This window comes from Homarus americanus, unplaced genomic scaffold (genome assembly GCF_018991925.1).
Source record: "Homarus americanus isolate GMGI-L3 unplaced genomic scaffold, GMGI_Hamer_2.0 scaffold49339, whole genome shotgun sequence".
NCBI classification, from domain to species: Eukaryota; Metazoa; Arthropoda; class Malacostraca; order Decapoda; family Nephropidae; genus Homarus; species Homarus americanus.
The window spans coordinates 422,145-444,403 of NW_024723387.1; the positions used below are offsets into that span (position 1 = coordinate 422,145).

At 42.6% G+C, this 22,259-nt stretch overlaps 1 protein-coding gene across 3 annotated transcripts; it reads right to left on the reverse strand.

The window, feature by feature from the left end:
- Positions 1-18,623, reverse strand: LOC121863436 (glycoprotein-N-acetylgalactosamine 3-beta-galactosyltransferase 1-like). 3 transcript variants are annotated; one of them, XM_042362099.1, is made up of 8 exons: positions 18,359-18,621; positions 9,535-9,716; positions 9,070-9,145; positions 8,606-8,747; positions 8,194-8,437; positions 4,978-5,113; positions 4,591-4,751; positions 1-261 (listed from the first exon to the last, which is right to left on the reverse strand). In XM_042362099.1, the coding sequence occupies exons 1-8, from the start codon at positions 18,366-18,368 to the stop codon at positions 52-54; spliced, it is 1,161 nt and encodes a 386-aa protein (XP_042218033.1). In that variant the 5' UTR covers positions 18,369-18,621; the 3' UTR covers positions 1-51. The 3 variants fall into 3 exon arrangements, with proteins under 3 accessions (XP_042218033.1, XP_042218034.1, XP_042218035.1); XM_042362100.1 differs by lacking the exon at positions 18,359-18,621 and adding an exon at positions 11,008-11,358; XM_042362101.1 differs by having other exon boundaries at positions 150-280; positions 18,359-18,623.
- Positions 18,624-22,259: the final 3,636 nt, after the last annotated feature.

The window sequence follows — 22,259 nt, forward strand, 5'->3', positions numbered from 1 at the left end:
TAATTCTTGTACTTTAATTGGAATTAATAAGGTAAATGCATAAATTCATCTTCATGTACGAAGGGAAAATATAGCTGGAGGCGCACGTGGAGGAGGAGTGGAGGAGTCGGGTGGAGGTGCTGGGGAGGTGGAGGTGTTGAGGTGTGGAGGCTGCAGGTCTCGGTGTATGTGGAGGCGGTACAGCAGAGCTTCAAGCGTCCACATCATCCGGGGGCTGACGTCGTGGAAGCTGATGAGATGACGGCTACAACAATCAGGACCCTACAGACAGGGAGGGAAACTGCTGACATCGTAAGGAAGAGAGCCGAATGCTTTTGGCTAACACATTGAGGGAAATAAGTGACAGGAAGGACTGAACCAACACACTACCCTTAGCAATGCCTGGAGGACATAACACAGAGGTAAAATCAGCAGGCATGTCTCCCACCCAAACTTCCTTCTGCCTTCGTAGGGTAAGGACGTGCGTTTTCCTGGGGCTGGGATAGGGCAAGTAGCTGAGAGGATAGACAGGGTTTTGTCAGGGGAGGGTACCAATCCAGTAGTGTGTCTTAGTGTGGGAGGAAACGACATAAGAAAGGTTAGGAGTGAGGAACTCTTCAAGAGGTATAGGGAGTCGCTGGGGAAGGTTAGAGATAGGGGAGGGATCCCGATAGTATGTGGTGTCTTGCCTAGAAGAGGGGTTGGTCGTGAATGGCTGTCCAGGGCAATTGCTATAAATGCCGACTGGAAAAGCATTGTGCAAACAATGGTTGGGCATTCATTGATAGCTGTCAACGATTCTATGGCAACGACTACCTGTACAGTCGTGACGGAGTACACTTGTCTCGTGCGGGGGTAAAGACGTTGTCTGCATCCCTGGAGCGTGAAATTGTCACTCCAAAGGGGGGGGGGGGTTTCGCCAGTAGAGAGAGGTCGGGGAAAGTGGGAAAAAACAAGTAAAAAATTAGTTACTCAGGACAAGGGGTAGAACAGGACCAGGGAAGGATAGGTTTAAATGTATACTATACAAACAGTAGGAGCGTTAGAAATAAAATAGACTTGCTGAGAGCGGTTGTATGTACCGAGAATGTAGACGTCATAGCAATCACCGATACTTGGATGAATCTGGCGAGCAAAATTTTTTTTATCAGGGTACCACATAGAAGGGTACAACCTTTTTCACAAGGGCAGGGAAGGTAGGAAGGGGGGAGGGGTCGCACTCTTCGTCAAGGATACACTAAAATGTTGTATTAATAATTCAATAAAGGGTGAAATGGGAACCGAGTCTGTACGGGTAGAAATCACGGAAGGAAGAGAAAAACTAATTATGGGAGTGATTTACAGGCCCCTAAGTCTGGGCAAAGAAGCAGCTCAGCCCATATGGCAGGAAATGAGTAGGGCAGCAAAATATAACAACCTGTGCATTATGAGGGATTTCAACTTTAGAACTATTGACTGGGACAACATTGTAGGCGACTATGAATCTGAAGACTTCCTAGATGCAGTACAAGACAATTTTTTTAAACAACTAATTACAGAACCTACTAGAGGTGACAATATATTAGACCTAGTATTAACAAATAAAGAAAATATTATCAGAGATATCACAGTAAGGGAAGAACTAGGTAACAGTGATCACAGAGAAATCAGGTTCACCCTAAATTGGGAAACAAAAAACAATGACAATATGGTCAGTCCCAAACTTTCGGTTGGCGGATTATCAAGGATTAAGAAGGTACCTAGGTGAGGTCACCTGGGAACAGTCACGTCAGTCCCCAGTAGGAAGGGGTGAGGTCATAGATGACACAACAATTGATCATGATTATAATATATTCACAAGTATACATAAAGCACAAGAACAAAATATACCATACAGAAAAATTAGGTCAAATAAGAATGAGCCAAGGTGGATGACCAGAAAACTTAAACATTACATAGGAATAAAGAAAGGAATTTATAAGAAATTAAAGGGAGGGGAGGAGCAGTTCAGAAATAGGTATAATGAATTATCTAGGAATGTTAAGAAAAATGTAAGGAAAGCAAAGAGAAACTATGAAGTCAAAATAGCAAGAGAATCCAAGGCGAATCCCAAGGGATTTTTCCAGGTATATAGAACAAAAGTCAAGGACAAAGTTGGGCCTTTAAAGTCAGGGAGGGGAGAAGTGCTAAATGGCAGTGAAGAAATAAGCAAAGCATTGAACAACTACTACTTATCAGTTTTCACAGAAGAAATTCGCGAGGAATTTCCAGAGATGGAACTGATATTTAGGGGAAAGGAAGAAGAGAAATCAAAGAATATCACTATCAGAAAAGAGGATGTTCCTCAGAAGATAAATAAACTAAAGAATACAAAATCCCCAGGGCCGGATGAAATTTTCCCTCGAGTCTTAAAAGAGTGTAGGGAACAGATTAGCGGACCCGTCGTAAACTTATTTACAAAATCATTAGACGCTGGAGTTATGGAAACAGGCAAATGTAGTACCCATATTCAAAAAGGGAGACAGAGCATCAGCGTCAAATTACCGGCCGATCAGTTTGACGTCAGTAGTGGGGAAATTTCTTGAATCAATTATAGCAGATAGCATCCGATCGCATCTAGACGTAGAGTGAGGGGCGACCTGATAGAGGTGCATAAGTGGAAGGCAGGGCTAAACAAAGGGGACATTACAAAGGTACTCAAACTATCCAACCAGGAGCGAACTCGTAACAATGGTTTTAAATTAGACAAATTTAGATTTAGGCGTGAAATAGGTAAACACTGGTTTGGAAACAGAGTAGTGGATGAATGGAACACGTTACCAAATATCATCATTAACTCGAATACGCTGAATTGCTTCAAACATAGGTTGGATGCTTCTATGAGCAATAGGGGTTGGGTGTAAACGGGACTGCCCAGTATGGGCCAATAGGCCCGCTGCAGTTTCCTCCATTCTTATGTTCTTATGTTCTTATGTACCCGGACCACGTGGTACATCTGCAGCTGTAGTGAGGTAGCGGCTTATCAGTCAGGTACAACGGCCATCAAGACAGTGGGAAGGACTCTGTTGGCGCCGGCATCAGATCACAAGAATGTCTACCTGACCGGTTCCCACAGTACCAGATCTAAAGTTAATTTATATGTTGACTATGTTTCTTATGTTTCTGTAATGAAAGCTTTTGACAATCAAGTGACCCACTCCCCGATTCCACCATGTGTAACCTATCACCTCTGTTCATTATATATTTTCAGCCTTCGGGCTGCCATGTTTTATTAATAAACCGATAATTATTATTATTAAACCCGCAACAAAAATTGAATGAGCTCCTTGATGCGAAGTCTGGAGAGAGAAATAATCTCGTTAACTTTATGGTGGGCAAACAGCAGGATGAGTGTGATCAAGATATAACTTGTTGGTGAATTTGAAGCAAGTAGACAAATGCAAACAGACACTAGTCAATCCACTGTTTACCATGATGAGATGTATCAAGTAACAAGATCACTTGACTACAAGATGTTGTAACCGTTAGATTAAGGTTAGGATTTAAGTACCTCAGGCAGTATGTCCCTCAAGCAGATGTGAACAAAACTAAATCCAAGCACACTGTGTACAGTATGTCATGGCACAGCACTTTATCTCTGATGGCAAGATAGCTGATATACTAAAGCTGTATCCACACTTTGCATCTAGTACCTAATCAAAATTCTATGTACCGAACTAAACAAACAATGTACTGGAAATACTCTGTAACACTCAATGACATAATATCATGACCACTGGAGTCTGATAAACACCCTTTGTGGCCTCTACTCTGTAATAATTATTGCGCTACCGCTCACCTGATAAGTATGGGGGTGCATAATAAACTAACGGCTATCCACGGCAAAATTGATTGATTGAAATATTTTTAGCCAGAAAAAAAAAAAAAAAAAAACATAAAAATCCGACTGCGAGAGAGATTTAGGAGTAATGATAAGTAGGAACCTTAAGCCAAGTAAACAATGTGTTTTTGCTCGTAACAAGGCTAATAAAGTACTTGGGTTCACACAGAGGAGTGTTAGTTACAAGACTAGCGAGGTCATCCTAAAACTGTATCTTGCTCTTGTGAGACCTCACCTGGATTACGCAGTTCAGTTCTGGTCACCGTATCACAGGATGGATATAGAATCCTTGGAAAGAATTCAGAGGAGAATGACAAGACTAATCCCAGGCATTAGGAACCTTGAGTATAGAGACAGGTTAAAGCTTCTTAATTTGCACTCCCTCGAGAGACGTAGAGCGAGGGGCGACCTGATAGAGGTGTATAAGTGGAAGGCAGGGCTAAACAAAGGGGACATTACAAAGGTACTCAAACTATCCAACCAGGAGCGAACTCGTAACAATGGTTTTAAATTAGACAAATTTAGATTTAGGCGTGAAATAGGTAAACATTGGTTTGGAAACAGAGTTGTGGATGAATGGAACAAGTTACCAAATATCATCATTAACTCGAATTCGCTGAATAGCTTCAAACATAGGTTGGATGCTTATATGAGCAATAGGGGTTGGGTGTAAACGGGACTGCCTAGTATGGGACAATAGGCCCGCTGCAGTTTCCTCCATTCTTATGTTCTTATACTCTTACAATACTCACCACACCGTGTTTGTGCCAGAGGTATCGCCAGTACCAGTGTAGCTTGTTGACGAGCGGCTGGTGGTAGAAGAGAGAGAGAGGACTGTTGGAGAAGAACCTCGACTTGCCTGCCCTGTCCAGACTATCCCCCGCCGCCACGCCCACACTCTCCAGACACAACCCTGGGGGTAAAGCGAATAGTTAGACAACTTTGCTAGTCAAACCCGTGCCACACCCTTACTCCTGAAACCTCTTGGGGGTTGGATGGCCTTAAGTCCATTTCCCCCTAATGACACGCCCCACACTATCCTAGAAACCCCTGTGATTGGTTAACCTTAAACCAACTCCCCCCCTAGACACGCCCACACCCTTTAGACCCAGACAACAGACCAGAAAGAAGACACTGACCTAGCTGGACGTCCTCAGAGCCCCTGCTGGTGTTAGTGGGACACTTAGCCTGGTCAGTAAGTTGCAGCGCCTCCGTCACGAACTTCTTCACCGCCTCCCTGCTCAACACGTAGCCCCCGCCCCCGGACATGTATCCCTGAGGGACATAAGGGTGAAAGTCATTACCAGTAGAGATACAGAGAGGTCAAATGTCAACACTACAGGATATTAAGGTAAACGAGGAAGGGTGTGGTAGGTCATAGCTTGTATGAGACACTTGCTTGTTGTTAGAAGCAGACACAGGTCAAGGGTCAATACTGTAGGTGACACAGGAAGGTCAAAGCAAACATTTTTTAGCAGAATTTCATATTCCAGGATATAACCTATTTAAATTTGACAGAGTAGGAAGGAGAGGGGGCGGTGTAGCAGTGTATATCAGGGTGTCATTAAAAAGCTGCAATAAATCAAACATTAAAACAAATAGCGACAATGAAAGTATTTGGGTAGAGATTGGTGAGGGCAATGAGTCCGTAGTCATTGGTGTTATATATAGACCACCTAATTTGAGTAGGAACGATGGTAAATTGCTATGGGAGGAAATAAAGAAGGCATCTGATAGAAACAATGTATGTATTCTAGGCGATTTCAACTTTTCAGGCTTAGATTGGAAAAATCTACTTAGCGATAATGAATCTGAAGATTTTCTAGAAGTAGTACAAGATAGTTTTTTATATCAATTCATAAACTCGCCCACTAGAAGAAATAATATCCTCGATTTAGTTCTCAGTAATAATGAAAATCTAGTAAAAGATGTTGGGATTGGAGACGAACTAGGAAACAGTGATCATAAATCCATACATTTTAACATAATATGGAATGGCAGGAAGAAGGAAAATTCGGCCTTGATCCCGGATTTTAGGAAGGCTAATTACGGTAGCTTTAGGAGAGACCTAAGGGATGACCCTATGGTCAAAAGATTAATCCCCCCCACACCTCCGGAAACTGTCAACTTAGAACGGGAGAACCCCGAATTTAATTTAGCAGCTACTTATGAACAATTTATTGCGACAATCCATAATGCTCAAAATAAACACATCCCTAAAAGAAAATTCAGATCGATACGGAACCAACCAAAATGGATGAATAATAGACTCTTAGATCTTCTAGGGAAAAAGAAAGGAGTATATAGAAAAGTTAAGAAAGGCGAAAATCACTTACTTGGTTACTATCAGAACCTAACAAGACAGGTAAAAACAGAAATTAGGAAAGCAAAGAGAAATTATGAAATCAAGGTAGCAAACGAATCAAAAAATAACCCCAAAGCTTTTTATCAACTGTATAAATCAAAGGTTAGAGATACAATAGGTCCCCTTAAAACTACGACAGGAGAAATGACTGATGATGAGTTAGAAATGTGTAGTACGTTAAATAGTCATTTTTGCTCCGTATTCACAAATGAAAACCTAGCACAGTTACCAGAAGTTCATAAGGTATATAACGACAGTATAGAAAATATGTTGATGAATATCAATATTACTAGTAACGATGTGCTTAAAGAAATTAACAAACTGAAGCCTCATAAATCGCCTGGTCCAGACGAGGTATATGCTAGAACATTAAAAGAATGTAGAGATGAGTTGAGTACTCCATTAGCAGTTTTATTTAATAAGTCATTAGAATCGGGCCTAGTGCCAGAAGCTTGGAAACTTGCAAATGTAGTTCCGATTTTCAAAAAAAGGTGATAAATCAATTGCATCAAATCACCGTCCCATTAGTCTCACGTCAATCATAGGCAAGTTGCTAGAGTCAATTATTGTTACGAAAATCAGAAGCCACCTTGAAACATTCAACTTAATTCGTTCTTCTCAGCACGGGTTCACCCAGGGACGTTCTTGTCTCACAAATTTGCTAAGCTTTTTCTCAGAAGTATATGAAGCGGTAGATAATGATAAGTCATATGATATAATTTATTTAGATTTCAGTAAAGCATTCGATAGAGTCCCTCATGAGAGATTGATAAGGAAGGTAGAAGCACATGGAATAGGTGGATCATTATTAAAATGGATTAGGTCATGGTTAACTGGTAGGAAACAAAGAGTCAGCATAAATGGATTTAAGTCAGACTCGGGTGCGGTCAATAGCGGAGTTCCCCAGGGATCTGTATTAGGCCCTCTGCTGTTTGTTATATTCATTAATGATCTTGATTTAGGTATAACTAGTAGGATTAGTAAATTTGCAGATGATACCAAAATGGGGAGAGTGATAAATTCAGACAGTGACTTTGAACACCTTCAAAGAGATCTAGATACCTTACATGAGTGGTCAGTAGACTGGCAAATGAATTTTAATAATGATAAATGCAAGGTACTACAGATAGGGAAGACGAATACAAACGTTAAGTATAAACTAGGTAACACGGAAATAGAAAACTCAGATTGTGAAAAAGATCTAGGTGTATTTGTTAGCAACGAATTGAAACCTAGAAAACAATGTATTAGCGTTCGCAACAAGGCAAATAGGATTCTTGGGTTCATATCTAGGAGTGTGAGTAACAGAACTGCTGACGTTATCTTGAAACTTTACCTAGCATTAGTGAGGCCACACATGGATTATGCGGTTCAATTCTGGTGTCCTTATTATAGAATGGACATAGATTCTTTGGAGAGAGTACAAAGAAGAATGACAAAAATGATCCATAATATTAGAAATCTTCCATATGAAGAAAGACTGAAAAGCTTAGGCTTGCATTCATTAGAGAGGCGTAGAGTTAGGGGAGATATGATAGAGGTGTTCAAGTGGGTAAGTGGGATTAACAAGGGTAAAATGGAAGATGTTCTGAAGCTCAGTAATAACGAAATAACTAGAACAAATGACTTTAAATTAGATAAATTCCGATTCAGAAAGGATATAGGCAAGCACTGGTTTGGTAATAGAGTTGTGGATATGTGGAATAGGCTACCGAATGCTATAGTAGGATCGGGGACGCTAGGGAGCTTCAAGACGAAGTTGGATAGGCACATGGAAGTGCTGGGATGGGTGTGAAAGGGATCTGCCCTGTATGGGCCAGTCGGCCTCTTGCAGTATCCCACTTTCTTATGTTCTTATGTTCTAAAGGTCATCCCTACTGAGAAATGCAGGCCAAGGGTCATTACCGGAGGAGACACAGGAAGGTCAAAAGTCATTCCTAACGAGAAACACAGCTCAAGGCGCCCTCAGTACACCATCTGCCTCACCCACCTGTTTGACATGCATCTTGAACTTTGCGCCGTAGTACAATGGCAGGTCAGGGTCGAGGTCCCTTAAGAAGTAACGCAGATTCTCAACGATGACGAAGGTGTCATCGTCGGCCTTCATATACCATTGGTAGTGTGGGTGGTGGTGGTACAGGTGGGTGAGGGCCGCCTTCGTCTTGGCCCACAGGTACCCATAGCCCTCAGGGACGTCCAACACCTCAGGCTGAAGGGCTTCATCTTGTTTGGTGCTGAAGGAGGAGGAAACACGGTGTGTTTAGTCATCACCTTCGCTCTAATTCTATCGTTCGTTCGTTTCATCTTGTTAATTTCTATCGTATCTTTGTTTTATTTATAGTTTTTACTGTCCCTCTCCTCCACTGACGTGCCTTACACAAAAACATCAACAAAACACCTACCTGTAGAACACCACCTTATCACATCGTTGGCCCCAGGTGTTCTTGACGTGAAGGGCAGAGCGGTGGTTAGTGGGGCCTGTCAGGACGTAACACAACACGCCGCCACCACCACTACCACCACCGCCTCCTGCAGACAACCAACCTGCAGGAGACCACCACATTAACACCACATTACCACCACATTAACACCACATTACCACTACATTATTACCACATTACCACTACATTATTACCACATTACCACTACATTACTACCACATTACTCTTACTTGTACTCCCCTTTTATTCTCACTCTCCCTCCCGTTTCCCTTCACTCGCAGAGCTACAGAATAAGTATTATCATCCAAAACGTTGTACATGATAGATAGATAGACAGATAGAGAGACAGATAGATAGATATTCAGTTAAATCGTCTTCCATCTTTACAGTGAGCCTTGCTGCATATAACCCAGCAGGCGCCTCACCTTCGTTTGCGGGAGGCTGAGAGGGGCTGTAGGTCCTCTCCCCTATCAGCAGATCAACCCTCGCCTCGTATGGTGCCTGTGAGGTGGTGTACACGTCAGTCGTACAACGTTGTAATGGCGGTAATACTAGCAACAACTACTACTACTGCTGCTGCTGCTGCTACTACTACTACTACTACTACTACTACTACTACTACTAATAATAATAATAATAATAATAATAATAATAATACCTGAGTATGCATTTGGACATGGTAATTCACTCATACATTAACACATACATTCGGTGTTTTCTGTGCTTGTGGCAGTGTCTGCCTCGTTATCAACATAAAGCAGCCGGAAGTGACGTCATAACAAAGATATGCCAATGTTAACTCAGTTTGTTCACTACTACTAGTGTATACTGCAAACAATGAAAGCAATCCTCAAAAAGACACATTCCACTTAGTTGATGGACTAATTCACCTGTTCCTCTAGTCTCCTGTTGCCCTTGTAGTTTCTGGGGACATTGGAGTGAGAGAGGTTGGTGGATAAGTTGACAAACAGGTGGATGACGACACCCAAGCCAAAGCCAAGGGTGAATGTTAAGACGGTGCGGACACACGCTAGGACCACCACCCGTCGACCCATTCTGACGGAGGTCGGGTCTGGAATGGAAACAAGAGCAGATTAAGTCTTATAAGTCGTTCTAAGTGGATCTAAGTGGTTGGTAGAGCGGTATATCTACTTACAAGATGAAAATATAACTCTGGACATTTTATTCGTGCCATTTTTTCCGCCGTTTGTTGTGGATTGCAGGAGTTAGTGATTAGTGAAACAAGATATATCTACTTGTAACAGAATTATAAGTAGACCTGCCTCATAACTGTGATTGTCTGCTGTAATGCACTGTAATTCGTGACTTGTAAAACGAGTGTGGCTTAAAAGTGAAGTTATTTTCTGACTCCCAACTGCAATATACTGTATTCTGTGAGACTCAAGTTTAGCATACAGAATACAGTGTTCACCTCTGTATAGCAATGCATCAGGTAAGTGCATGCATTACGTCAATACACTGTCAGGTCAGGTCGTCTTATACGGAACGTGAGTGTTCGTAAGCAGGACCAAGAACAAGACTTATGTATTACGGTGAAGATTCGTATATTATGTATTTAATTAAATCTGATAAGTAACGTAAAAAATGTGTAGGCAATATTAGAAGGTTTGTATGTATAAGTAAGTTAAGGTTAGGTTATTTTAGTTTAGGTTACTCAGGTTACCATACGTTAAGTTGGATTAATTTAGGTTAAGTTAGACAAGCTAAGTTTCGTTTAGATTAGTTTATTTTTAATTAAGATAAGTTTATGTTACTTTAGATAAGTTTATTTTATTTTTTATTAGTTTATGTTAATTTATGTTAATTTAGATTATTTTAGGGTGTTGAGTTAGTTTAAGTTCGGTAAGGAAAGGCGAAGAAGGATCTAAATGACAGAAGTCACGACACAAATATTAAATTCTCATAAATACATTAACAACCACGACTCAAAGATGGCGGCTACAAGCGCAGAGACCCTACCGTAACAAGGTCCACTCTCTAATCACCAATTAAAAACGATTAACAGAACCAATGTTAGAATATCTGTGAATCCCTTCCTTAACCAGGTGTGTGTGTAACAGGTGTGTGGGACAGGTGCATACAAATAATTATATAGTGGATGAAATAGAATACAAAAAAAAACAGTTAATTTAGTCTGTCTTTCTCTAACCGCTGCTTATAGTATGACGGGACACCTAAGTATAAAATTAAAACCAGAACAAACTAAAACGTACAGGTTTATCTGACACGTCTACACACACACACACACCTGACAGGAGCACAATTAAACACCTGTCTGAAACATGTTACTATAAATAATTTTCACCTGTCCAATCAGTCAACCAGGTAGCGAGTTCTCTTACCATGAATTATCTCACTTGCTGGAAACTGTCACTATATCCGGCCCATAATGCAGGTAAATCACTGGGTTTTTTTAGTCGTTTCCGTTTTTCTTCTTGGCGTTATTTTTTTTTCACATTTGCGACGGAAGTTGTGCGGTAAATAATTTATTTTATTTTAATCCTCTTCCTGTTGTTTTAAACGTGTTTTCAGATTTTTATGGTTGTACGTTAATTATGAAGGTTTCTTAATGAACTGGAGATATTACTTATATGTTTTCACAGTTTGTAGTAGTTAAGGTACAGTAAATAGAGATGTCGAGAGCGTGTGTACAGCTAGTTTGATTCCCCGCGTGGTTGTGGAGTCTTCACCTGTGTGCTCACTGCTCTGTGTTGACGCCCTGTACTTCTTCTCATTCCCTCCTCAATATTCTGACTTCGGCTTAGTAACTCGCTCATATTGATGAATTCTTGAACACAGTCATTGACCCTGGTGTGAGGATAGTACTTGATTTATTATAGATATGTTATATATGCTCTCTGGAAATATGCAAAACAAAAAGAATTAGATAAATCCTCTGATCGATAAAGCCAAAGTCAGTTGTCGTGAAATCGAACGCATCAGGTGAACGTTTTACTGGGATGCACAGGGATGTGATGTCACTTGGTCTTTTTTTAATATATTTCAGCACATCTATTCACCAAGTAATATAGCTCAGGTATATAATCCTAAATATGTAACTTATTGTCTTATATAAATAAATAGTTCAACAGGTTTTAGGTAGTTACGTAGTTAGCTGAAAATATCGAAATTAAAAACCGAAAGAGAAACTGTGTAAGCAGCTACCTGTAGTGTGTGCGTGTGTGTGCACTTGTGCTCGGTGACAGGCTGATGACTAAGCAGATCCTGAGGTATCGTTTCCTTCCACCCGGTTCGTTGTCCAGGTGTACACAGCAACCAAAAACTTTATTCGAGGTTTTATACTGCTGAACAGGGATGAAATTCGTTCCAGCAGTTCAGAGCCTCATTCCAGCAGTTCAATGACTCCTTTCAGTAGTTCAGAGACTCGCCCCAACCATTTTCTCTAATTATGTCTTATGGGCGGCAGAATAACAAGTTCAACAGTACAGTAATTCATCTGCATCAGAAAAGTACAGTCATGTGTGAACTACTTCCTGACACAACTACTGTCTGACTGTAACTGTAACCGCTTCTTACTGTAACAACCACCTAGATACAGCAGTCGAACTAGAATACAGACTGGGTACCTGGCTTTACAGTTGGGGAATGTAAAGCAGTCGAGTGGGCTGTACCTTTGTGTATTGAAGGTTTAGTTTATCATGTGTACATTATGAAGGCTCGTACACACACACACACACACTACCGTTACTGGTATCAACAGTAAGGCGGCAACCCGCACAACACCTTCCTTCCCTCCCGTTATTATGGCTGCAGGCTTGATGTACCGTACAGTAGCAGCACTTCCGTCCGTCGGCCCTATTTATCTGTCTTTTAGTGAATCTGTGTGTATGTATGTTTGTGTGGTTGTCTGTATATCTGTGAGGTTGCTTGTGTGTCTGTGAGGCTGCCTGTGCACAGACCAACCGGCCTATTGCAGACTCCTTATTTTCTTATGTTCTGTGTGTCTGTGAGGCCGTCTGTTTTTTAGTCTGTCTGTGAGTTTGCATCTGCGTGAATGCCTGCTTATCTGTGAGATTGTCTCAATGTCTGTTTGTCTGTCTGTGTGACTGTCTTGTGTCTGTGTTTGTGTTGATACTTTGAATTAGTTGAGTTGGTGTTAAGTATGGTACATGTTTTATAATGCTGTGAAGTTAAGATGATTATTTTGTGTGTTTTGTGTTTGTAAATGAGAGAGAGAGAGAGAGAGAGAGAGAGAGAGAGAGGAATGAAAACGTGAAGGTAGATGGAGGGGTGACTTAACTCTCTTACCACTTAACAAGACTAAACATCGCAAACAATTTAACATTGCCTCACTCCCTCTGCCACCCATGATGTCTGCCACCCACACCACAGCTACCGACCACCAGATCACTTCTCTGTCACTGCTGCCACCCACCACCAACACCACCACATCCATATGCACGCAATCACCTTCACCACCCACATTACCAATACCACCCAGACATACATAAACATTGCCACTAGTTACACTATTACTACCTACACCATATACCACCACCCTTCCCACACCCCACCGCCCACACCACCCCTACCCACCCCACCGCCCACACCACCACCCTTCCCACACCCCACCGCCCACACCACACCCCCCACCCCCCACCGCCCACACCACCACCCACCCACACCCCACCCCACACACACCACCACCCCTCCCACACCCCACCGCCCACACCACCACCCTTCCCACACCCCACCGCCCACACCACCACCACTCAAACACACCCACAACACCTGGTCGTAATTGTAGAGACACAAAAACACCATAGAAAACAGTGTTGATGAGTTCAAAGTCTGTGTTGTTACCCATAATTAGTTTTGACTCCCAGCAGCTAGTTAAGCTAGCTTCGGCTCTCTTAGCTGTAGTTCATGATGTCTTGAAAATGAGCTTGACCGTTGACCTTGAACCTTGAACTTGAACCGTGAGTATGAACATTTTGTCCATTAAATTGAACTTTTAGTTGAATCTTGAACTTGAATTGATTGCAACCATAAACTTGTTCTAAAGATTGTTCGTCTGTAGGTGTAGTCTTTCTGGAACTCATTACACACACACACACACACACACACACACACACACACACACACACACACACACACACACACACACACACACACACACACACACACACACACACACACACACACACTGTCACTATGTTGAAATGAACTGTAGTTTGAGCTTTTCCCCATCTAGTTATTATATGTCTTATTTGTGTCACTTATGTTACTTGTATATTATTTGTAATTCGAAACCCATTCCCCAAATATGTAACTGTATATTTTCAGCCTTCTGGCTGCCAAGCTCTTTCAATAAACCGTTAATTATTATTATTATTATTATTTACACACACACACACACACAGACACACACACACACACACACACACACACACACACAGACACACACACACAGACACACACACGATCAGGCCAACAGTTCCTCCTCATCACCTTCACTACGTCACCCTCAAGTGTGAGTTATGTCACCCCTGAACGCATCAGCCCGTTATGTCTCGCGTTTCTCTAATGTCAAGGACATTATTGTTTCACGTCTCCTGCCGCTAAGAAACGGGCAATATCTCTTCTTCCTCACTGCTGAGAGGCGGGCAATATCTCTTCTTCCTCACTGCTGAGAGACGGGCAATATCTCTTCTTCCTCACTGCTGAGAGGCGGGCAATATCTCTTCTTCCTCACTGCTGAGAGGCGGGCAATATCTCTTCTTCCTCACTGCTGAGAGGCGGGCAATATCTCTTCTTCCTCACTGCTGAGAGGCGGGCAATATCTCTTCTTCCTCACTGCTGAGAGATGGGTAGTATCTCTTACAACTGACAGACTCAAAGTACCAACAGAATATAAACTCCATTACAATCCTTCACAAACTACAAAGTTATTCTTTATACTTAGTGTAGTGTCACCGAGGAGGAGAGTCAGTATAAAAAGATCATTAGAATCCTTCACAACCTGCCAGGTTATTTATCTCACTTGTGACAGATAATACAAGAAGGTCAGTTCAGTTTTTTACATCCAAATCCATCTAGAAAAAAGACTCACTTCAACACGAATTCCTTAAGTTTCGTAAATATTAAGATAATTTTCCCCTTAAGTGAGATGTATAAACATATCTGATTGACTAACTTCAGCTTCGACACAAACTTGGTTGGCAATAACGTCCGCGTGTTTACTCTGAGACTCTATACTGTCACTATAGCAGACGAGTTCTTGTGTCCCCGTTAAGAAGAAATAACTTAATGAGTTTTGAGACACCGAACACTTATTTTTATACTTACGATAGATTAAGTAAACACACGACATGTTTGTTTATAGTACAGCTACAGCGATAAGCTTACCGGCAAAACTGTGTACGTACTGCCATTTATTACCCCGTGTTTACATCAGAAATACGAGTTGGAGGACTTAAGAGCCTCCTCTGGAAGGTAAGTGCAAGTTTTATAATATATCATACCCAGGAGGCGACACACTCAGTGAAGACATTGACACATTAAGACATCTTCCGTGTTGTGGTCGGTTTTAACCATCACATGACGCATGGTTTCCCATATAGACTAAAGACGTTAGTACACTATTTGAGGAAGTCAGCTGGTGGTCTAGACACAACCTGATCTCTGAATGGGAGAGGTTTGCGTCTTGTTACACAAGTGTTTAGCAAGACACAACATGCAGGCGACAACAGACAAACAACAGGCCCGGGGAAACTCCTCTAAATTAGCAGGATCCCCACACTTACTGCTGTTGGGTCTTGAAGCGTATGTAACCTTATTTGTTGTACACTTTATGAGGTAAATGTGCCCCACTGTACAGCTCAAACACTGGAGTTATAGTTGAAGGAGCACGAGGAAAACCTTGAGGCAGAAATACGTGCACCCAGCCGCAGGTGACGTTAGGTGTGTGGTGGTGGAGCGGGACGTCACTTGGGGTGTGGGTGGTGGAGGACGTCACACTGGGTGTGGGTGGTGGAGGACGTCACTTGGGGTGTGGGTGGTGGAAGGAGGACGTCACACTGGGTGTGGGTGGTGGAGGACGTCACACTGGGTGTGGGTGGTGGAGGAGGACGTCACATGGGGTGTGGGTGGTGACGTGGTGTGTGGAGGACGTCACACTGGGTGTGGGTGGTGGTGGAGGACGTCACACTGGTGTGTGGTGTGGTGGAGGAGGACGTCACACTGGGTGTGGGTGGAGGAGGACGTCACACTGGGTGTGGGTGGTGGAGGAGGACGTCACACTGGGTGTGGGTGGTGAGGAGGACGTCACACTGGGTGTGGGTGGTGGAGGACGTCACACTGGGTGTGAGTGGTGGAGGAGGACGTCACACTGGGTGTGAGTGGTGAGCAGGACGTCACACTGGGTGTGGGTGGTGGAGGAGGACGTCACATGGGGTGTGGGTGATGGAGCAGGACGTCACACTGGGTGTGGGTGGTGGAGGACGTCACACTGGGTGTGTGGTGGAGGATGTCACACTGGGTGTGGGTGGTGGAGGACGCCACACTGGGTGTGGGTGGTGGAGGACGTCACACTGGGTGTTGGTGAAGGAGGACGTCACACTGGGTGTGGGTAGTGGAGCAGGACGTCACACTGGGAGTGGGTGGAGGAGCGGGACGTCACACTGGGTGTGGGTGGTGGAGCAGGACGTCACACTGGTGTTGGTGGAGGAGGACGTCACACTGGGTGCGGGTGGTGGAGCGGGACGTCACGCTGTGTTTTGGTGGAGGAGGACGTCACACTAGGTGTGGGTGGTGGAGAGGACGTCACACTGGGTGTGGGTGGTGGAGGACGTCACACGGAGCAGGACGTCACACTGGGTGTGGGTGGTGGAGCAGGACGTCACACTGGGTGTGGTGGAGGAGGACGTCACACTGGGTGTGGGTGGTGGAGCGGGACGTCACACTGGGTGTTGGTGGAGGAGGACGTTACACTGTCACACTGGGTGTTGGTGGAGGAGGACGTCACACTGGGTGTGGGTGGTGGAGCGGGACGTCACACTGGGTGTGGGTGGTGGAGCGGGACGTCACTTGGGGTGTTGGTGGAGGAGGACGTCACACTGGGTGTGGGTGGTGGAAGATGACATCACTGGGTGTGGGTGGAGGAGGACGTTACACTGGGTGTGGGTGGTGGAGCGGGACGTCACACTGGGTGTTGGTGGAGGAGGACGTCACACTGGGTGTGGGTGGTGGAGCGGGACGTCACACTGGGTGTGGGTGGTGGAGCGGGACGTCACTTGGGGTGTTGGTGGAGGAGGACGTCACACTGGGTGTGGGTGGTGGAAGATGACATCACTGGGTGTGGGTGGATGGTGGGTAGGAGACCCGTGACCTTGACCCATGAGGGTGGATGTCATCAAAGTGTTGAGGTATATTGTGTCAGCAGAAGACACCCGGATCATGACGTCACCACTGATTGCCCTCACAGCTCTGCATTCCTGGTGGGTCTGCGGCAGCGGTAGTGAGGAGGAAGGATGCATAAAGGAGGGAGGATGGGAGAGATCCTTTGCTTGGCGCTCATACAGAGTCACTTTGACTATTCCTGCTTGTCGTGGTACTCTGCCCTAAATTATTCAAAACAAGGCGGTGAGTTTTATTCTTGACATAAAAGCAAGCGATCACGTTGGTCAGTGGTCACAAAGACGGATAGAGAAGCAACTGAGGCTGAATCATGCTTCCACGACTTTCAATCAACTGTGCCCAAAGTATCTAACACCAAACTTTGCAAGGACTGGGGATATGAACTAGCTGGGCACTAGAGAGAGTGAACATAATTATATTGTACCTGGCGTCTGTAGTCAAGCTAAAAACTTTTCTTTACTTAGCGCGCGCATCTGTGTGTGTGTATGTCGTGTCAACACTGAATACAAAACAAAAGACGCTCATAAGCCAACAGATTTTACACAAATGAGCGGCACAGATGACAAGCCTAGTGTGGTGGCGGTGAGTTAGGACAGGAATATGGCAGTGGGTAATGTGTTCTTAAGGCTTCATTTATCTCTAGTGACCACTTCAAGACCCTAATGGAAATAAGCATATGATGGCTTTCTTAGGCTCTAGGTCGAGTCGATTTACTCTTTACCAGTGCTTGTATACCTGCACTGGCTCTGTACATAATTCATATACCTGCATTGTCTCTGCATAGTGTATACCTGCATTGCCTATATACATGCTGAATCAATATGAACTTCCATGATAGTTTTTACATCTATCTGTCTAGCTATCAGGTCACGCCAGGATTTCTTTCATAAGATTTGATGATATTTCTATGTGTTATATTGTAATGTACCACTACACCTTCAACAACAACAACAACTAAGAAACTGAGCACTACATCCTCTCGTCAATATATGGCTGCCAATGACTGTCCTCGTCTGCTTAAAATGAAAATATTAAAACAAATGTAAAGAGAAAATAATCTTACTCTGAAAAACTATAAGTGAATTCTGACAGCAATCGTTATAACAGTTTTTCTTTCATTACTTGGAAAATCAAACAGGAGGCATACAATTTCACATATTAATACTGTAGGTGGAGAAGGAGGCGAGAATTAAGTTTTAAGTTGGCAATGACTGTTAACTTGTACAGAGACACTTTCCATGATCTAATTCCTTTATCACCTCACGGTGAAAAACTACAGTATAACGTAAGACAAAACAAACTTATAATAGTTACCTTCCCCCATGGCGACATTCAGACAAGGTTTTGCAAAGTCGAATATTGTAATTAAACACGGAGACGAAACAGATTAACCGTCCATGAAAGACTGCTTGAGGTGTTGATTAACTGTTGAATATGACGTATTGTATTGTTGATACTCTATCCGTCTCACTATCCACAAACAACTACGTGACGGGTTTGCTGCCCAGTGTGATCCGTGCACTGGTGTTATCTTAGTCACCGTGGAGGATCGACTGGTCTGGTGAGAAGAGTTTACAGGGCACCACACAAACTACAGAACTCGCAGCTGTGGCGACACAGAGGAGGTAGACAGTCGTCGGTATAAACACTCCTGGAGTGTGTTTTGCCGAGACGTCGCACAGTGTCGCCGTACGACCATAAAAACGATAAACAAATGTACCCGCCAGTCTGAGGGAAAGGGCAGGAAAGTCACACCCTCAATGGGGGTGACACCGTATCACATGGTATTGGTTTTCTAATTTCCGTGCCGTCGAATGTCGATGGAGTAGAATATCCTCCTCCTGAAGCTGTTACAATAGACCCACCCAGTCTGCAGTTGACTTTTTGTGACCTCTTCCCAGCATTTTCAGCAGCAACATTGTGCTGATTAGCAGCGTCTACAATGCCTTTCCATAGCTCCTCAACAAATTACTCGTTCCTGTACTCCTGAATTGTATCTTGAAGTGCTTCAACCAAATCCACCGCCCTAGCTAGGTCAAGCGAAGGTGACTGCAGCATGTCGGACAGTAACTTAGTATCCCCAAGGAGTTTTGGAAAAGTTGCAAGAAGGTCAATAAATGTGAGGTATATTTGTGTAAGAAAACCTCGAGCTTCTACATTTGTCTCCACTGTTTTCAAGGTCTATCTCATGCAGAACACGTAATACAGCGAGTAATCTATCCATTAGATTCCTACCAAAGCACCTACAGGCCCACCTGGTATCGCTAAGTTTTTGCAGTTAGTTCCCTGGGCTCACCTCCATACATTTCCCTCTGAACATCCATCCACTTCTGGTGCACATAGGACCCTGACATGAACACGTAGAGCTTCTGACGCAGCGAAAAAAAAAGCATTCAGCCTCAGGAACTGACTTCACAGTGTCAACTAGCACCAGGTTAAGGCAGTGTGCATCACAGTGTACATAGAAAACATGCTTAGCTTCTGCCTTTATTCTCGCTGCCACTTCAAAGTGTTTCCCACTCATGACCGCTGCCCCACCATAACCTTGACCAACGAGATTGGATCAATACTCTAGCCCATACCTTTCCAGGCAGTGGGTGATCTTTTCTTAGAGTGCTTCAGCATCTAAAAGGGTAGTTTGAATTCTCAGAATTTGGCCTCATTATAATAGTACCTAACAACATCTGTTCTTTTACTTTGTCTTTGTTTCATCAGCAAACAGAGAACACTTTCCTTTACTTATATTGTAGTGTAGTAGGTAGGCAGCTACCAAACAGGGAGGTACTACCGCCTGGGAAGATAATGTATTGTCTAATGGTAGACCCTGCTGCCGTATGGCATCACGAAAATTGTGACCAAGTCTCAGGTTGCTGATCTGACTTTCTGCCTCATTTACACAATCAGGGGTCTCAATTGTTTCTCTTACTATTGACAACACAACATACATACAGTATATTGTTTCTCACTTCTTTTTTATATTTATGGCTCTTTATTATTACTACTACTACTACTACTCCTTTTTTTTTTTTTTTTACGTGGCCCAGCCCCCAATAGCCACACCTCGCCACCATTTATTTACTACTACTACTACAACTACTACTACTACTACTACTACTACTACTACTACTACTACTACTACTACTACTACTACTACAACTACTACTACTACTACTACTACTAAGAGTTATTATAATTATTATTATCATTATTTTATTTTTATTATAAATTTAATTACTATGAATTATTATTATTATTATTACATTTCGCCCCCAGGCCCCAATGTGGATCAGTGACCTGTGCCCTGGGCTAATCCTAAAAAATATATATAGATATTTGCCAAACATTCTAGAATTGCATTCTGTAATATATTGCTGGTATATTTAGCATTACCACTGACCTTCATTTTTCCTACCACTGAATCATGCTTTGCAATCATTTCAAAATTGATAACGTTTTGTTTAATTGCCATCTGTCACATCTCACAACTTCTGAGGGAGGAGGGCACTGGGATTAACCGATTTCGGTGCCACCCCGGCCACACCACTGATGATCACTTGCACCGTATTCCACAATCATTTTGCAGGCTTGTCCAGATCTGTGATTATCCACCTGTCTTTAATCCCTCTGTTTTACAGGGTACAATCATCTACTGTTGACTCAAGGATTTTCATGAAGTCTTGCAATGATTCCTCTTTGTCTGACTCCTTTTTAACAATTACATCCCAGTTAATTCTCTGTGGTTTGTCCCTCATGAGCTGATTGTATCCGTGGTTGAAGTCATGGCTATTTATATTTTCATTCGTTTTCTTTCACTCATTACAAAATCAAGGTTAGGGGAACTTAAGTAATATTTATTCCCGAATTATCATTTCAGAAGTTATTGACTAATTGGCCTATTGGTGCTTAAATTTATTCCATATAAATCATTCAATAATAAATAACTGTTCTCTGTATTTGAGTGGGCGCCATGGTAGTGTAGTGGATCTACAGTAGCAACACGTTACAAGCGTTTTCCTTCTTGTACACAATTGGCGTAAAAGCCTGTAATTTTTTTGTTAATGAATGCATGTGTTTTCTTGCTTAGTCTCACAGAGAAATTAAAACGTAACATCGGTAATGTCTTTGGTGTCTAAAACTTAGAATTTCGCTCGAGTACAGCTGTGTGGATTTTGTCAGATTTAAGTTGCCACCCAAGCACGTGACTACGTGTATATATTTCCTACTTCAGTTCTAGGTGCAGCAGATTATGAGTGATTGTAGAGTATAATCAGTTTTACTATCAAGTTATATAGCAATATTTTTGTAAAGGGTATTAGAAGATATAATTTTAAATGAGATATCTAAGAAGAAACATTAACAAAATAAGAAAACTGATTTAATCCACGCCAGCAACCTCTTGGAAAACAGTCTAGCCAGAATTGAGAATATAGCCAGAACTGGCGAACATTCGACACTTTTGGCGATAAATTTCACAACTAATGAATTTTTAATTAAGACCGGAACGAAAGCTAATATTAATTTGGTAAATTACCCCCTTCCAGCCAGGCGCGTGTATGTGTGTGTGTGTGTGATCTTGACAATAATTACAGACTAAAATATACAATAAAACTAGAATTGACTAACAGCTGAGTGAATATTGTGAATTGCCACTAAAAGTTGGTCTTGGTTGACGTACGATCTTCTAAATAACGTATTTTGGTGCTACTATAACGTGCGATATATAAAGATACCTTTAGTCTAACCAAACCAAACCAAACCGAACCGATTCTAACCTAAACTAAATACAGGGTATCCATAAATTATTACCCTAAAAACATTATGCTCTCATGCTCTAATCAGGGTAATCATTTATGGACGCCCTGTACAGGGTATTTTGTGAACCGCACGCTATATTCTAGTACCCGTCTTTTAAACGCATAAAAATGCGAAGAACGTTCACTATAATAAATTTTTACCTTCTCAATTTAGTTCGTCAGCCGTACTAAAGAGCTTTAACAATAACGTCGAGATAGCAACAGGACTTTGATCTAAATTTTCTTCGTTTGTCAACACATTTCTCTGTACAATATTATACGCACCTGGGGTCACCTGAAGACTAGACATCCCAGTTTATTTCGCTTGATGATTAAACACCCCAATGCTATATTGGGGATTAGGTTAGGTTAGCAGTAGGATGGTTGATATTCGTGTCATACCCACATTTATACATATTGTA